The 16408-nt window shown below is 37.9% G+C and overlaps 1 protein-coding gene across 5 annotated transcripts in view; it reads right to left on the reverse strand.

Annotated features, from left to right (window-relative positions):
- The window catches only part of SORCS2 (sortilin related VPS10 domain containing receptor 2), a 546714-nt gene that overhangs the window by 42785 nt on the left and 487521 nt on the right, over positions 1-16408 (reverse strand). For all 5 annotated transcript variants that reach the window (XM_040064563.1, XM_040064561.1, XM_040064559.1 and 2 more), the window contains exons 15-17: positions 2363-2483; positions 951-1084; positions 219-347 (exon numbers count right to left, since the gene is read on the reverse strand). In XM_040064563.1, the coding sequence (XP_039920497.1) occupies positions 219-347; positions 951-1084; positions 2363-2483 (384 nt within the window). The remainder of the gene's footprint in view (positions 1-218; positions 348-950; positions 1085-2362; positions 2484-16408) is intronic.

Here is a 16408-nt window from a genome sequence, read left to right on the forward strand (position 1 = left end):
AAGAAATTTTTCCTAACAGCTAATCTAAACCTTCCCTCCTTCAATTTAAGGCCATTCTCCCTATGTCTTTGTGTAAAGTCCTTCTCCAGCTCTCTTGGAGACTCCATTTAAGTATTTAAATGTGAATTTCTTTCAAACCACATTTGAGGCTGCTGGTTGAAATATTCTGCCCCTCTCTGGAAGCCTCATCAAACCCATGAAATGCAAAATCAACTTACCCAGTGCTGCTGGTGTATGCCTGCCCCAAGACACAGTCTTCAGGAGGTGCTTCTGGGTTAAACCAAAAGTCAGCAAAGCATTTGCTCGACTCCGACTTCTGAGGTGCAGAGCGCTCAAACCCATAATCGCTGAAAAACATCAACACCAAACGTGTTACCATCCCTTCTCCATTCTGCAATCCAGTTTGGGGTGAATGAGACTACACTTTTCAGTCAATATATTTTTTCAGTGTTATTGTACTAGATGAACATACAAGTTGATGAAGCCAATTCTGTTCTAATTTCAATGGGAGTTGTGTACACTTGGGGGAAAAACTGGTTGCAATTACTTTGTCAGTTCTGCAAAATTACCTCCCTTGGAAAAAAAAGATTTTTTAAAGGTTTCCTTTTCCTCTGACACTCAGACCAACCATTTTTTTTTTTTTTTTAAAGTAGAAAGGCTTTGCTTGCCTTTAAAATTAATTCAATGATCATTTTTCAAGTCTTGATCAATAGAAAAAAAACCAGGATTTGTTCAGTCAGGTGAAGAAAATACTTAAACATGACAACATTTTTAAACAAATGCAAATGTAAAAGAAACTTGTTATAAACAGGTTGCCTATTTGCTTATCCACGGCTATGTAGGAACAGGAGGAAAATATGCTATGTAGCAAAAGGAGGAAGATAAACCTATCTCAAACTCTAAGTAAATATCTATTAGCAATAAGTCCCAAGACCCACAGACAGACTCACCATAAGAAATCAGTGTTCACACATTCACAAACTTTGGATGTGAGAGCCGATGTGAAACTCTTCCCTTTAATGCACCATGATGAAATCTTCCTCTTTCGAAAGCTTCTCTGCTGGCCCATGATGCAACGATCACCCTGAATATCAAAGCACTGGACTTACTGCAACAGAACCTCCATCACACAGACCTTGTGCTGTCCTGAGAAAGGCTGGCCTTGCTGCCAAGGCTATAAACTTTATCAACCCTCTGATCCTCAGGTATGTAGGTATAGCAAGCCCTCATATCCACTGCTGTCCACTAACAGATCATTACAGAGTTGTAACTTAGGCTATATTTCCAGGACACAAATCTGGAGATGCACATGAAAATGCAAGAGCAATTTATGTTTCATGAGTGCCCAACCTGTGTACAAAGCTCTGACTGGCCATTTAAAAATTTCATCTGGCTCCAGATAGCTGAATTTCTCTAAATCATCGTATCTTGTGTTGGCTGTCCACCTGAAGCACCAGCCATGAGGACACAGAATGAACTCTCTCTATACACACCTCACTGGTAACTGGGCAGCTGCCCAGAGTGGTTACCTCTGTCAAGGTCACTTTAGTAGTTTCTAATTTCTGAAAGACGTTTCAATGCCAATATCCCAAGATACTGTTACTCTTTAGGCTCAGATCTGCACAACATCCTTTGTATACACACAGTAGTTCCAAACAAAAGGTGAAAAATTAGGCATGAGAACTAGCAAATGAGAGCTGGAGTAACACTGAGTAGCATGCAAAAAAATACACCAAAACTCGTGGAAGAAGCAGAACGTAATAATCAAAATTATTATGAATAAATATGACATATTCCATTTAATTAAAAAAAAAAAATCACCTCATATTGGTCTCTTTAATCAGTACATCGTACAGAGAATTTAGCTTCTGAAAAGTAGATTTGGCCAGAGTACAGCCTTGGCGCTTTACAGCAGAAAGGGTATTGCCCAAAACAAGTGCACTCCACTATGTGATTGGTCCACCGAGATCCTAAATTACTTCTGCAATGGACTTTATTTAAGGCAATTTATATATGAGTACAGTATGTGGTCAGGAAGTTGGCAGAACACGACTGCATGTTGAAATTGTTTCAATCAATATTACACACTTCAGTTTATGGAACATGCTTCCCAACCCAGCAGGACTACCTATTATTATGGCAGCCCCCAGATATACTTCTGCCTTTTTTGGGACACAGATCACACAACCAAAGAGAACACAAAATCCTCTCCCCCTTTACACTCTTGCGAAATCAGCATAAGGAGACTAAGCTAGGGATGTGGCATTCAAATTCAATTTGGAAACATTTTCTCAGCACACAACTCAACATGAATTGGAAAGCTATGGAAAAGTTTTGTCAATTGACATAAAACCATAAGTACCTGCAGATTTGTGAGCTCCCAAGACTCATAGTCTTCATCAGTGCACTCCCTGGGGAAGGATGGTCTGAAGTCCACCTTCACCAGTTCCCAGTCTGAACGGTAGCTGATATGTCCAAAGACTCTGAACAAAAGACCAAAAGTAAACTCTTACTGCAAAGAAATACCACACAGAGATTCAAAATTTCAGTCCTGTCTTTCCCCATCCACAGTCATAATTCTCTGCTAAATGGTCCCATGTTAATTTTTCTTCCAGTTTTATTCCTCTTCTATGTACAATTAGTCTAGTTAGGAAACATTTCACAATTGCATGAGACTTTACAATGAAGAGATATAACTCGTATATTAAAGCTTGGGTTTTTTCCCCCAGCAAATTATCCAGAAATTTAATAGGAAATAATATTTTCTAATCAGGAATCAAAATTTTTTGTCTATTATCTCGCTATGTGAAACAGACAGAGCTCTCAGTTTTGACAGAAAGCTCAGATCAGGGAGCAGAACCCCATATCACCAGAGTCAGTTTCCAGCTCTGTCACTCATTCCTTATGATTTGCAATTTCTTCATTTGTTTTTGTTGCAGGACTTTGTGTTAATTTCTTCACATGGCAAGGTGCTATTGTTAAACTCACAGAATTATCATGATGCTGTATTAATTTCTAAGGAATACCCTACAACTTCACATTGTCCTGGAGAACTCAGAGTCTCTTCTTCATTTCAGATAGTTCAATGTATAACAAAAACCAGCTACAAACTGTAAAATTTGGGGCAGGGGGGAGGAAATCTGATTGCTTTAAAAACCAAGCTGCACTTTCAAAGCAGCCAACATTTTTTAAGTCAGAATCTTTATTTCCAAAACAAAATGGGTAAGTATGACATCCAGCAACAAATTAGAAGGGATAAAGACTCTATTTGCGCAAAAGTAAAATGTATTTGTGGTTTGTATCAGGCTTATGTGACTTACTTGCCAAAGAATTTAAGGTTAACTCTGAAGCCAACAATTTCTGTGCAGTTCATACTTCACAGAGTTCATATTCCAAGCTTCAGTATCATTCTCCAAATTAATTCCTTTTGTTTTGCCCTCGGTTTTGTCCAAAGCCAGACACAGCAAGAACAGTACAGTTTCACTAAAAGCATTCTGCAGTGGCCAGTCATTTCTCTTGTCCTGGATACCAGGTTCAGAGTAGAACTGGGGCAGACCAGAAGTGGTTGATTCTCTACAGCACAGAGGCAATAGAAGAAGCATGTTCCCTGGTAAATGGCTCTGAAATCTACCAAAAAGGCTGAAAAATAGTTCAGAGACTAAAGATTAAAAGTGATTTCCCCCTTTCCTTTTTGGTGTCTTCGCTTCTCCCCAGCAGAGAGATGTAGATATCAATAGGTTATTGCCCACACTACTCACATTAAAATGACTGGACCACTCATGCTCACAGGAAACTACACCACCAGCAGTGCCATTAATTAAGCACAAACATATGAATTTAGTTTGAATGTCTTATTCTTTTCTTGTAAGGCACTGAGATTAAAGGACTTGGATCATCTAATTCCTTTTCTTTCTAAATGTACCCATGGCTCAGAAGTAGAAGCAATGCACACATACTAAAAAACGTGGCTCAGTCCACTGGCTGTTTGTGCACATAGGTGTGTGGTCCCATTTCTCTCACTGAGCCTAAGGGTTTGGTTCCTTTTTCTGGTTCAGCCAGGTCCTGAGAGCTGCTGTCACCATATAATCTTATTCACTGGTAGTTACATACTCAATAAAGTGTCTACTTAGGTGGTCTCTTGCTTTTTCCACAATGCCTGTTTCAACATGACTGGGTTTGCTGACAGACATGAAGTGTCTTTTGCACGCAAAATACCTGTACCTTTTTTCTAAAATCTTTGTTTCTCCACACAAGGTACTCACACAAGGCAGATTTCACCATGTGCTTATGCAACTACCTACCTCAGTGATTGCTGCTCCAGACATCACAAAACTTCACAAATTTATTATATTTCTTTTATTAATTCATTTATTTAAAAAATACATTCAAGTGCAAGTAGCCAAGTCCTGTTAAAGCTTCACTCCTGCCTCAAGAAAAACATTTTCTACAGAACAAATTAAGTTTTCTCCATTCGTGTTAGCTATTTCAGGCATATGTGTTAGCTATCTCAGGCATATCTCAGTCCTAGAAAAAGGAAGCAAGAGATGGTGTTTTGGGTTCAAGGCAGAACAGAATAATGACATTATTCTGAAAACATAATCCCAGAACTATTATTAATGATCTTTGAAACCTTATGAGGCTGATTCCAAATAACTGTGGTAAGGGAAACATGTTGCTCATATATATATAAATACACACACACAACCATACATACACATTATGTCTGTATATATAACCAGAGATATAAAACAGCAAAACAGAGCTCAGAGAGTTAAAGAATTAATTTTGATATCCACAGAGATACCAAACAAATTATTGAGCTATCCACTTCTAAGCACCTTGGAGATAATTAAAATGATAACAAACAGCTACTATGGTTTTATCAAAACCAAATCATGTCAAGCTAATGTAATTTTCTCCTTTTACAGAATAACTGGTTTAGTGGATAAAGGAAAGGAAAAAATGTAGCATATTTTGACCTTTGTTGAAACTGTTACACATTTCTAGCTGACATTGTCTCAATGTAAAAAAGAAAACATCAGTGCAGATAAAATTACTGTGAAGAAGAATGGAAACACACATTGAATTAGAAAAATCCATTTTCAAAAGGTAGTTACCAAATAAAGAATATTTTGAGATATGTATCACAAAGGTATGTTGGGTCCACAATCAATATATTCATTAACATTATTTGCAGTCAAATAAGAAAGACAAAAAGTTTTGCAGGTAACACATAAGGAAGAGAGTGGACATTGACTGATGGAAGCAATGCTCAGAAATCAATATGATGAAATACTCCAAAAGCATGTGCAGAAAGTACTCCTTGGAAAAAAAGAAACCCAAACCCACTTCAAAGGTGGAAACCAAATGTTTTGGTTTTGAAAGACAGCTGTCTGCCAGGGAAAGCTAGAGCTTCCCTTGGAATGGAGAATGTAAACCCCCTTCCCTCCAAATTATTATAATTTTGCAATTAAGGGCTTTCAGGCAAAGATATGGGAATAGGAGTAACGGTTCTTTACTAGGAATATTTAAAAAAAAAAAAAAATACAAACGAAGTAGTACAAAAAAAAAAAAAAAACCAACAACAACAACAACAAAAAAAACCCCAAAAAAAAAAAAACCAACAAAAAAAAAAAAAAAAAAAAAAAAAAAAAAAAAACCCAAACAAGCAAGGAAGCAAAGCAAGGAAGCAAACAAAAATCCTGAAAAATCTCTCACAGTCAGGGATACGACCTGACACCCTGCTCATCAGGGTGTTGGAAGCAGTCCAAATAAATCCTCCTGGAGTAACAAATGTGGCTCTGTGGAGTAGAGATAGTCCTGTAGAAAGTCCAGTGGTGACGAGTTGGGTCCAGTCTTCCTCTGGGAATCCAGTGGAAAAACCGGATCCCTTGTGTCCTTCAGTACCATTTTTTATCTAGCTAGGAACAGCTGGCTCCTCCCCCACTGTGTGCAGCATCTCACCATGGGATGATGGAATGTGTCATGTCACTGGTGGGCCCTAATGGCCCATTACCAGAAGATGTCCCCCTGGAGGATGGAGGGGTGGTGAAAGAGATAAGAAACACTGGCCACATGGATTTAATGGCTGGGACATTATCAGAAGGCATCCGCTCACCTCCCCCCTGGAAGGGTGAGAGAAGGATAAAACATCTCCCCAACAGGTGAAATAGAATACACTTTTTTTTTGGTTACATAACCCAAGACATCAAAACAGAAAATCACTTTCAAATACCAAACAAAAGATGGGTAATTCTGTGGAATTAAAACAAGAATGCAGTGTTGCTGCAAAATAAGGAAGACTAATTCTAGGCTGTATTCAGAACTTGAAAACAGAAGACATGAAGGTAATTATTTTGATAAATTTAGCACTGGTGAAGCCTCTGGAAGAATATTGTGTCTAATTTTGGATTTTATATGCATATTTCCAAACCCACTAAAAATGAATTTGAAGAGGGGCAAAATGACTCATAAGCTACTTAGAAAATATAACCAATGAAGAATGATTGAAAGAATTGGGTTTTTCACCAGAACAGATAAATCTGAGAAGTACAACAAAATGTTTGCAGAGTCTTATTATAGGGTAAAGAGCTGTCTTCAAAGAGACCTGGAGGTAGGGCAAGAATGATGAAGGACAAGGATAAAGATACAGCCACATTATTCTCTAATTCCTTCTCCTCAGTATTGGTGAGTTCACATGTGAAGTACTGGGTCCAGTTCTGAGCTCCTGAGTACAAGAGAGAGATGGAAGGACTGGAGGGAGTCCAACAAAAGGCTGTGAAGGTGATGAAAGGGCTGGAGCAGCTCTCGTAAGAGGAGAGGTTGAGAGAAGTGGGACTGTTCAACCCAAGAGAAGGCTCAGGGGAAACTCCCAAATCTGTAAATACTTGGAGGGAAGGTACAAAGAAGATTCTTTGCTAGGATTGGAGTGGTCTTCAGTGGTGCCCAGTGACAGAACCAGAGGCAACAGCCTCCAAATGAAACATAGAAGTTTTGTCTGAATATCAGGAATCAACGTTTCTGCTGTGAGGGTGCACTGTTACACGTGGCCACAGAGGTTGTGAGTCTCTGCCCTTGGAGATACTCAAAAGCCATCTGGGAATAGCTCTATGTGGTTGGCTCTGGGTGGGTCTGCATGAGCAAAGGGGTTTGACCAGGTCATGTCCAGAGGTCACTTTTGACCTCAACGATTTTATGATTCCCGAATTCTGTAGCAGTAATGGTTCAAGAGGCTGAAGTTGTTTATTCTGCCCCACTAGAGTGAGAAATTAGAAAATATGAGGATTATAGATAGAGATTAGATAAATATTGCCCAATTCCACACCCTATAATTATAGAAAAACTGTAGAAATTACTCTGGAATTATGCAAAATTTACTAGGATAATATGGCAGCTATGTACAAACCATATGTGCAAACAGCAAAGACACTGCTTCAGGTGGTGAACTGTAACATTCTCTTCTGTGGATTTTTAGCAGAAGACTGAAATAACATCTCTGCATGTTGGTCCAGCCTCTTGGGGAAAAAGCAAAACCAGAAAAACCCCCCAAAAAACCACAAAAAACCAACCAAACAAAAAATCCCCAAACTCATTTCGATTATGGCTGTTCCGATTCTACAGACTGAATACCATGTTCTCAAAGAGCTCAGTAATGACACCAGTGTTCCCCAGCACTCCCTGGCTTAAATAAAATCGTAAAGATTTAAGAAAGTATGTCCCAGTGCAGTCACAAACTCCATTAAAAATGTAAACATACAGCTTTGTAACTCCTGGGGTAAATTTTTCAAGGAAAGCAGCATTTTACATGCATCCACTTTAGCATACTGTTTGGAAAAAAAAGCCTTAATTATTATTAATGCTGTTTCTGCAGTAGCACAATTTGCAGACATCTCACATGAGCACATTTAAATGTACTGCTAAAGATCACTAGAATAAAAATGTACTTTTTCAAAGTAACAAAGGCATGTATTAAGTAGGATTCAATGGATTAGCCAAAAATATGAGCTACAATAAAGCAGTACATAACAGCAATCACAATATAATTGCTCAGGTACAAAATATAATATATATATGATGAATAAATTCATATGAATGAAAAAAAAAAAGGAATGATGCTGCAAGTGTAACTGATGACTAGAAGTTATATATCAAGATGATAGCAATTCATAAGCTACTAAAACCTTCCTCTTGATTAACTATATTTCATTAGAAAGCCATCAAACCAATTCTGTTGAAACTATAAAAGATGATGCTGTGATAAATAATTTTTAGAAGAAATTCCAATTACCTTGGAAATTAATTTACTTTTATTTGCAAGAATTTAGGATCCATAATTTTAACTTCAGGGTTTCAGTTGCCATAACAACTTTGTACATTTGTTCCTAGTTCATTTATGAGCACATAATTTTTTAATTTGATTGCATCATTCGATAGATAAGACAGTTTAATGCAGTTCTTAAGCTAACTCATTTAAACTATTTGCTGGAGGATTGACGGTTATTTCTGTTCCTGGTAAAGCTCATAATCAGGCAGAGTTAATTTAACAGAAATTATATGCAATGATAATCTTTTCCAGTAAATTCTGTTCAATAGACAAGACCTATTCAATACAGACTTGTTGTTCAGATGAGCAGTTCTAGCTGTGTCATCTCCTGTCTGTGTGTTTTGTTTTACTCATGAATACCTGAGAACACTCAAAGACCTCAGTGTGGTGGGAGTGATCCTGCAGTATTTTCCCACCAAGTTCACAAAGGTCACATGGGGAATTTATTCAGATGTTTAAAGTAGCGACTAAAACTGTGCAAGTTTTGCAGTTGTACTGAGGACTGGTGATGACAACTGAGTGATGCACAGTGACTTTTGTTTGAAATCAGAAGCCTCTTTCATTCGAGACTCAGTGCCTTAATCTTCCAAGTGCTGCACTGGCTTTTGCTCTCCTCTGTATGAGTTTGCCATCAACTGTGATGTTCAAAACAGGGCACTGGAGCACAATGTCTGCACAGTGATGAGTGCCCTGTTGGCACTCTCTGATAACCTCATATGCTCCTTGGGGGTGGAGCAGCGCCTCTAGGTTTTTTAAGTAAAACCTAGGATTTGTATCAGGGTCAGCTGAGGGCCCCACATACAGGTAATATGGGCAATGTCAAGGGCTCTCTCTTGGATAATATGTCGAAATTCCTCTGCACAGCACCTAAGCAAAGCTGTCCAAGCATGTACCCGAAATTCTTTACAGATTTAAACCTCAGTAGGTAACAGTGAGTATATGATCAATCTGGTAAAGGAAACCACACTACCAGAGATGCTAGTTAATTATTTTAACAATTCTTTCTCTCTCCTTTTAAATGGTAGCAGTCACAGAACTTTGTAAAAAACTTATATTTATACCTGTTCCACATATAAGGTCTCCTTTCCAGCAGTAAATCATATTAGAAGGAAATAGAAAGAACAGTGAACTTACTGTACTGTCAAAATATTTTTTAACTCTCAGCCCTTACTGCTAATTTTTATTGCAATTTCAGATTAAATATTCAATCTACCTTACAGTTCATTAGATATCAAAGGACATTTACATTAAAAAAACAGCATCTTTCTCAGTTGTCTTTTCATAAAAGGATTAGTTAGAAGTCTCTTGTCAGTTTATGGCAAGTTCAAAGAGCTGAGTCCTTTGCTTCACGTAGACCTTAACCACAAATGATGACAATATCACTGAAAAAGCAAATAAATGTGACAATCTTCTTTTTGTTCTGACTGTTGTAGTTCATATTATTACAGTGTCTTTGAACATACATCAAGACATGCCAAAATCTGTGCAGAAATTACCTAGCTGAGGAGTAAAGTGATGAGATGGTGGCATGGGAGGATGTACTTTAGTGCAGCCACTGCCAACAGGTAGTGCTCTCCTTAACTCACAGGAATAACATTATTCATGAAAGCATTTCCAAGGGGATACGGGTTGGCAGAGACAGCCATGACTTTGTACTCCAGTGATATTTAAAGCCTACTATTTTCAAAAGAGAAAAATGACAAGTGAATCTTTATTAGATGAGCTTTCCTTCCAACAGTTGTCGTTGCTTCCATTACACCATTGTAAAATCAACAAAAACCTAGATAAGTCAGAGGGTCCCTTCTGGTAAAATGGATGAAAGTAACGTGAGATTCAAGCTGCAGTCTGTTACACATCAACATTATAATTCAGCATATTTTTCTAATTCTCCAAAAGAACATAACAGAGGTCACATTTCAGTGGCCTTCCTAAATTGCAACTACAGAAATGATGAATGCTTCCATGTGCAAAAGTAGACACCTGCCTATATAAAGCAACTGCACATAAAAAATGCTTGTTTATACAGGAGATCATGTGCAAATATGCTGAGACATTTATGATTTAAATGCCTTAAACTACAAACACATGCATATACTTAATGCACTAAAGAGAAGAGTAGGATTTCTTGGTTAGGCTGGGGTTTGTTTGGTTTTTGGTTGGGTTTTTTGGTTGGTTTTTTTTTTTTTTTTTTTGCTGACAAAGTGAAAAATGAAGGGAGGAAACAATTTAGTTGAAATTGAACCAAAATATGTTTTTCCATTGTTTCCTGCTCCCATAAGCTAATAATTGCCATTCATTCATTCATTAATGCCAAAATATCTTGGGTTTAGATCTTTTGGGGAAAAAGAACAGAAATGAATGCTTAGGTTCTGAGGAGTGCTAGGAAGGAGCAGAATGAGAGTGTTTCCACTTCATCCAGGAGTTCAGTGGCTCCATTATATTTGTGAATTTCATCCAATTTTTTTCCCATCTATTTGATAAATTCCTGTCCAAGAACAACCTTTTAGCATGCATGCTGTTTGGAAAAGATTGCAGATTTAGTGCCTAGCCTAAAGTCTTACGCAGAAGTAAGTACAAGGTGGACACAGAACAAAATTTTTTAAAGAGAAACATGACACTGTAGAGGACAACTTTTACATCATTCAACTCTCTGTTCTCATCTCACTTAAAGATCAAATTAATCTGGGATACTTGAAAAATTTTATAATTCTTTAACTAATACTCTCTTTCCTACTCATATATTTAAAAAGCAAGTCTCGTCACAATTAGAAATTCTTCATTCAGACTTCACCTAGCAGAGCTAGAGTTAATAGTCTACAGTCATCTAAATTGTGGTTCCCTCATTCTGAGAGCAAAATACAGTTCAATGCCCCAACCAAAAGTAAATAAAGTGTTAAAAAAATAGTTGTTGGCTAAGTTTGTAATGCTTATTTATTTGAAATAGAAACTAAAATGGAAGCAAAGAGGACCAAAGCTTCAGGCACTCACCCTGTGACAATAGCTCAAAATTACACAGAGTCTATTCTGAATGAAAAAGTCACATCACCCTTTTCCTGTCCTCTCCTCCTGTAAATAGGGACAAGGTGAAAACAGATTCTTACAGAAAATGAATTCCTAACCTTTCAGTTTCTCTTATTCAAATATATTAGCTGATCTGTCCTACAAATGTATTACATATGGGCTTTAAAGTGACACTGAAAGCATCCTGCTCCTGTGCTTCTGGCTACAATATGAAACTCCAGGGAAAGAAATTAAAAAAACCCCAAACTTTATCCACTAAACTTCTTTTGAGCAGAGGAAGAGACCAGGGCAGTACCAGCTCTTGACTCCAAGGCCACAAGTTGGTGGTGACACTGCAATACTTTTGACTTGCTCTGCTAACATCTGTGTCCACAGAGATGACAGCAAAAGCATTAGACTTGCTACTAAACAGTGATCTGTACATCTGCATTAGCTGATACCTAGATTAGATTGGAACAGAAGAAGTAGATCGCTTTTCCGATGCTTTTTTCACCATTTCCTCTATCTACTCTCAGATATGTTCCTTCTCATGCAGAGAGCAGAACAACCAGTTCATAACTGAGCAATGATTCTCATACAAGACATTAACTAGCTGAAAAGAAAACCTAGAATTTGCCTTCAGAAATCAGCTATTCTCCTACATAATGAGGACTTATCTACCTTTTACTTATCTTTTATAAGTGTTGCAGTATGAGAAAGCCAGTAGAGAAGAATTCCAAACACGAAAAAGTACCTCCACCTAATAAGATACTCAAAGAGAACAGGAAAAGGAGTGTACTGCCATCTGTGACAATAAGCTCCACAAAGTATTTGTAATGCTGACCATTACTGATGTTGTTAGAGGTGAGGTTGACATTCCTAGCAGAATCAACAGTTACAAAAATCCAAACGGCTCTACCTAATATCTAACACCCGTTAATATTCACCTGTTTTTGAATAAGTTTAAATTAGACTATCTTCCTGTTTCCATGATCACCCAGGAACCCAAAAGGAACAAAATAACAGGTATTCAAGACAGCAAAACATGTACATAGGAAATCTGCAGTTGAGAGATGTCATAAATTTCCCAGCAGCATCCAAAGTTGTTATTCTATAAGACATTACAAAAAAAATAACCCCCTGGAAAAAATACAATTACCCACAAGGAAGATTTTGGTTCTACTTGACATAAAGAAAAGTGATTCTTTTATGTAACCTCTTACTGGCCTTTTAAAAGGGGCTGTGGTCTGTGGTACCATGGTTATTGTGCCTACTGCATTTACACTGCAATCTAAATAACCTGGTTTGGGAAACCCTCCCTGAAGCTGACACGTGATTTAGAAGCAATTTCAACTGGTTTGTAACTTTCATTATATTAACTATCTCCTCTGAAGAGGAACATCAATATTTCAGACACACAAAATTTCTTCCTTTGGCACTGAGTTAGGCCATTACTCAATCCAGTTTTAGCAAGTAATTTTTTTGAACTATAAAATATTGCTTGGTATAATGCTGGGTTGCAGTAATTTTCATTGTTATGAATTTAGAACAAAATAAAACCTACTAGTCCATGCACTATTTTGATGAAAATATATTAGTTGAGAAAAGTTCTTACAAACCTTACTTATTCATTTAGCAATAAATACTGGATTTGAGCTCCTCATTTAGAAGTCGATTTTTACACAGATCAAGTTTCCTAAAATTTATGAATACTTTATTGTTTATCTTTCTTAAACTCCTAACTAGGGCTCTTCAGAAATGGAAATCTAGACAGATTGAAAACAGAATGAGTTTCCTAAAGTTTTTGAATGCTTTACTCCTAAAACTCCTAAAAACCTTAACTAGCACAATGGAATAAAATATATTTTCCTTGGCATTTTTATGTACACATCTTGAATACTGCAGGGGATTTCGATGAATGATTTAGATTAATGTTGACTGACAGATGACAACTGAGTTTTATGAAAACTTTTGACAAGTCAACATTTGGCTTTCCTCTCTGTTTTGGAGAAAACACAAAACTTTGAAATGAAGACTTGAGGCAATCAGGTTCACATTTTCCAATTTCTTCAGTAAAGCTTACTAGAACACCTCATTTTGGAATGGAAAACAGTAATGAGTGATGTTACTTAGGGGTCAGTATTGGGACTAGTGCTGCTTAACACCTTTGCCAGAACACGGACAGTGGGATCAACTGCTTCCTCAAAAAATCTGCCAATGACACCAAACTGTGTGGTGCCACTGGCACACTGGAGGGAAGGGATGCCATCCAGAGGGACCTGGACAGGTTTGAGAGGTGGGCCTGTGTGAACTTCAGGAAGTTCAACAAGGCCAAGTGCACGACACTGCACCTGGTTTGGGTCAATCCCAAGCACAAATACAGGTTGGGTGGAAGAATGAGTTAAAAACAGCCCTGATGAGAAGGGTTGACAGGAAGTTCAACATGAGCCAGCAGCATGTGCTCACAGCCCAGAAAGTCAAATTTGTCCTGGGCTGCATCCAAAACACTGTGGGCAGCAGGGCAAAGGAGGGGATTCTGCCACTCTGTCCACTCTCACAAGACCCCACCCATAGTGCTGCATCCAGCTCTGGGGTCCTCAACATAAAAAGGATGTGGAGGCGTTGGATCACGTTCAGAGAAGCTATGGATACTCCATCCCTGGAAGTGTTCAAGGCCAGGCTGAATGGGGCTTCAAGCAACTTGTTCTAGTAGGTGTCCCTGCCCATGAGAGGACAGGTAAAACGAAATGGTTTCCAAGGTCCCTTCCAACCCAAACCATTGTGTGATTTTACAATTCTGTGATTTTGGACAAATTAGGACAGAACGGGAATTCAAATGCAAACCACTTGGAAGTCCAGTCAATATTCCAGACACCGTGCTGGAGAATGAGAAGTCTCTTACACACAGACTCACTGCAGTGGAACCAGGATTTTACCATTACAGTCACTTTCAGTATAGATAAAATGTTCTTTGACTCTTTTGTGAGTTTATTCTAGGAGCTTTAAGCGAAATACTGTCTGTTCCTTAATTCTGCCGCACATTTTTTGTTATTCCCTTCCCACTTCAGAATTATTCTATCTCTCCTAATTTATGCGGATTTTGACATCGCACTCTTTATTCAAAGTATTTATTCAAGCACATTCCACACCAAAGGAAGAAAATCAAATTCCCGTACCAGTAAAAAAATGTCAGACTAAGTCCTTGGCAATGGTTTTGGGGATTCCTCAAGGTGAAAGACACAACTAATTTATTTTCGTTAACATATACAAGTTCATCTTTCCATGTTCTACTTGGAAGAAAATTCTATCTAACAAAATGAAAAGATGGCATAGTTGATTTCTGTGGGGTTTTTGGTTGTTGTTGTTGTTTTGTTTGGTTGGTTGGTTTTGTTGGGGTTTTTTTGTTTTGTTTTTTGGTGGTTTTTTTCCTTTTTTTTTTTTTTTTTTTTTTTTTTTCTTTTTTTTTCTTTTTTTTTTCTTTTTTTTTTCCCAGGGAATGTATATTTCTCAAAAGCAACGAATCACTCTAGATTAAGTCAAGCACAATAAGTTAGTGCAAGGATAAGTTTTCAGGGAAAATGAACTAAGCCAGACAGAACAACGAAAGGTCTTGACATAAAATCAGACAGAGCACCACTGGTCTGACAACATCACCCTGAACGTAAAACACAAAGCGGTGGGAGAAACAAGGAAGTTGATAGAATGGCAACAATAAAACACACACTGTAGGTTTATTCTTCTCATTGTCTTTAGAATCTGGTAGGAAATTTGCATGTGTCCTCAGGACCAGTCCGTGATATTAAATGTTTGATGCCCTCCATGCTCAGTAAAACTAGCTAAAAGGTAAGATCCTACAAGCCTGGCATTACACACTCGAGTCAGACTCTTGCTGTGCCATTAGAAGTATACAAGTCACATGATGCTTTTTATGTCAATTTGGGCTCATGTACCAAATCTAGCTGCAGCTCTATGTATTTTAGATGAGTTTAGAAAGGCATTATGTTTTATATTTTACAAGAGCACTTTAGCCCATTCAGCCAGATAATTAAGCACATCTTCACAGAATCACTTTTTAACATTTAAAAATAAGAAAAAAACACAAAAAAAAAAAAAAAAAAAAAAAAAACAAAACCAAAAAACAACCAAGCCCAGAACATACAGGCACCACACATCATTTTGTCTGCCAGTAAGTACAGTTTGGGATAAGCTTTTGATCCATCTACTTATACTGAAATCAATGGAATTATTCAGAGGCATAAGTGTCTCCATGTGGCATATATCGTAAATAAACCTGTATTTGAGAGAAGGGGAAGATGATGGGATAATGCTGTTCTTCTCAGGTCACAGATGTATACTGGAAGATAAATGGGGCAGTGGACAAAGAGAGAAAAGACCCAACAGACCAAATTCCCCTCTGTGCGGCGCAGCGCTATGGACTGGGCACAGCACTTTGAATTGGGTAGGATTTCTGTTTTGCTGAGGGTCCTTTATACACTGGGCTATTAATTTATTTTTCCCTGGGGAAAATGCTACTGGTACATGTCAAAGACAGCTCTATTTGCAACTCGTGGGAGAAAAAGCTTGTCACGAGCATACTGAGCTCCAATGCAAAAATCACACAAACTGTTGCAATGGGAGCACGCACAACAACCCGTGTGCATTGCCCTGAGTGCATTCCCCTTTCTGGCTGCAGGCAGCACGTGCCTTTCTCCCTGGCTGGACAGGTGTTTTTTAGTCTCAGACACTTCTAAAATACTGGCATTTATCCTAGAGATGGAGAAAAATGTGCAGCTCAGATCCAGATGTCCCTGATCCTTTGGAAAAAGACATAAACAGGATAAACAATTCTGAGTTGCAGAATTTGGTTATTTTTAACTCTATTCATAGCATCTGCCTCTGTCACTGCACAGAATAAAAACAGCTATTTGGTAGCACAGTGCTTGGTTTTACCAAGTACTGCTGTGCTACTTACTAAGACAACACTATAGTTATTTACACTGTGAAGACAATAGATGTTTAACATTTTTGATGCCTGACTAAAAATCTGTAGAAAACAAAAAAAAAAGACAAAAACAAGAGGAAATA

This window comes from Hirundo rustica, chromosome 5 (assembly GCF_015227805.2).
Source record: "Hirundo rustica isolate bHirRus1 chromosome 5, bHirRus1.pri.v3, whole genome shotgun sequence".
Lineage (NCBI taxonomy): Eukaryota > Metazoa > Chordata > Aves > Passeriformes > Hirundinidae > Hirundo > Hirundo rustica.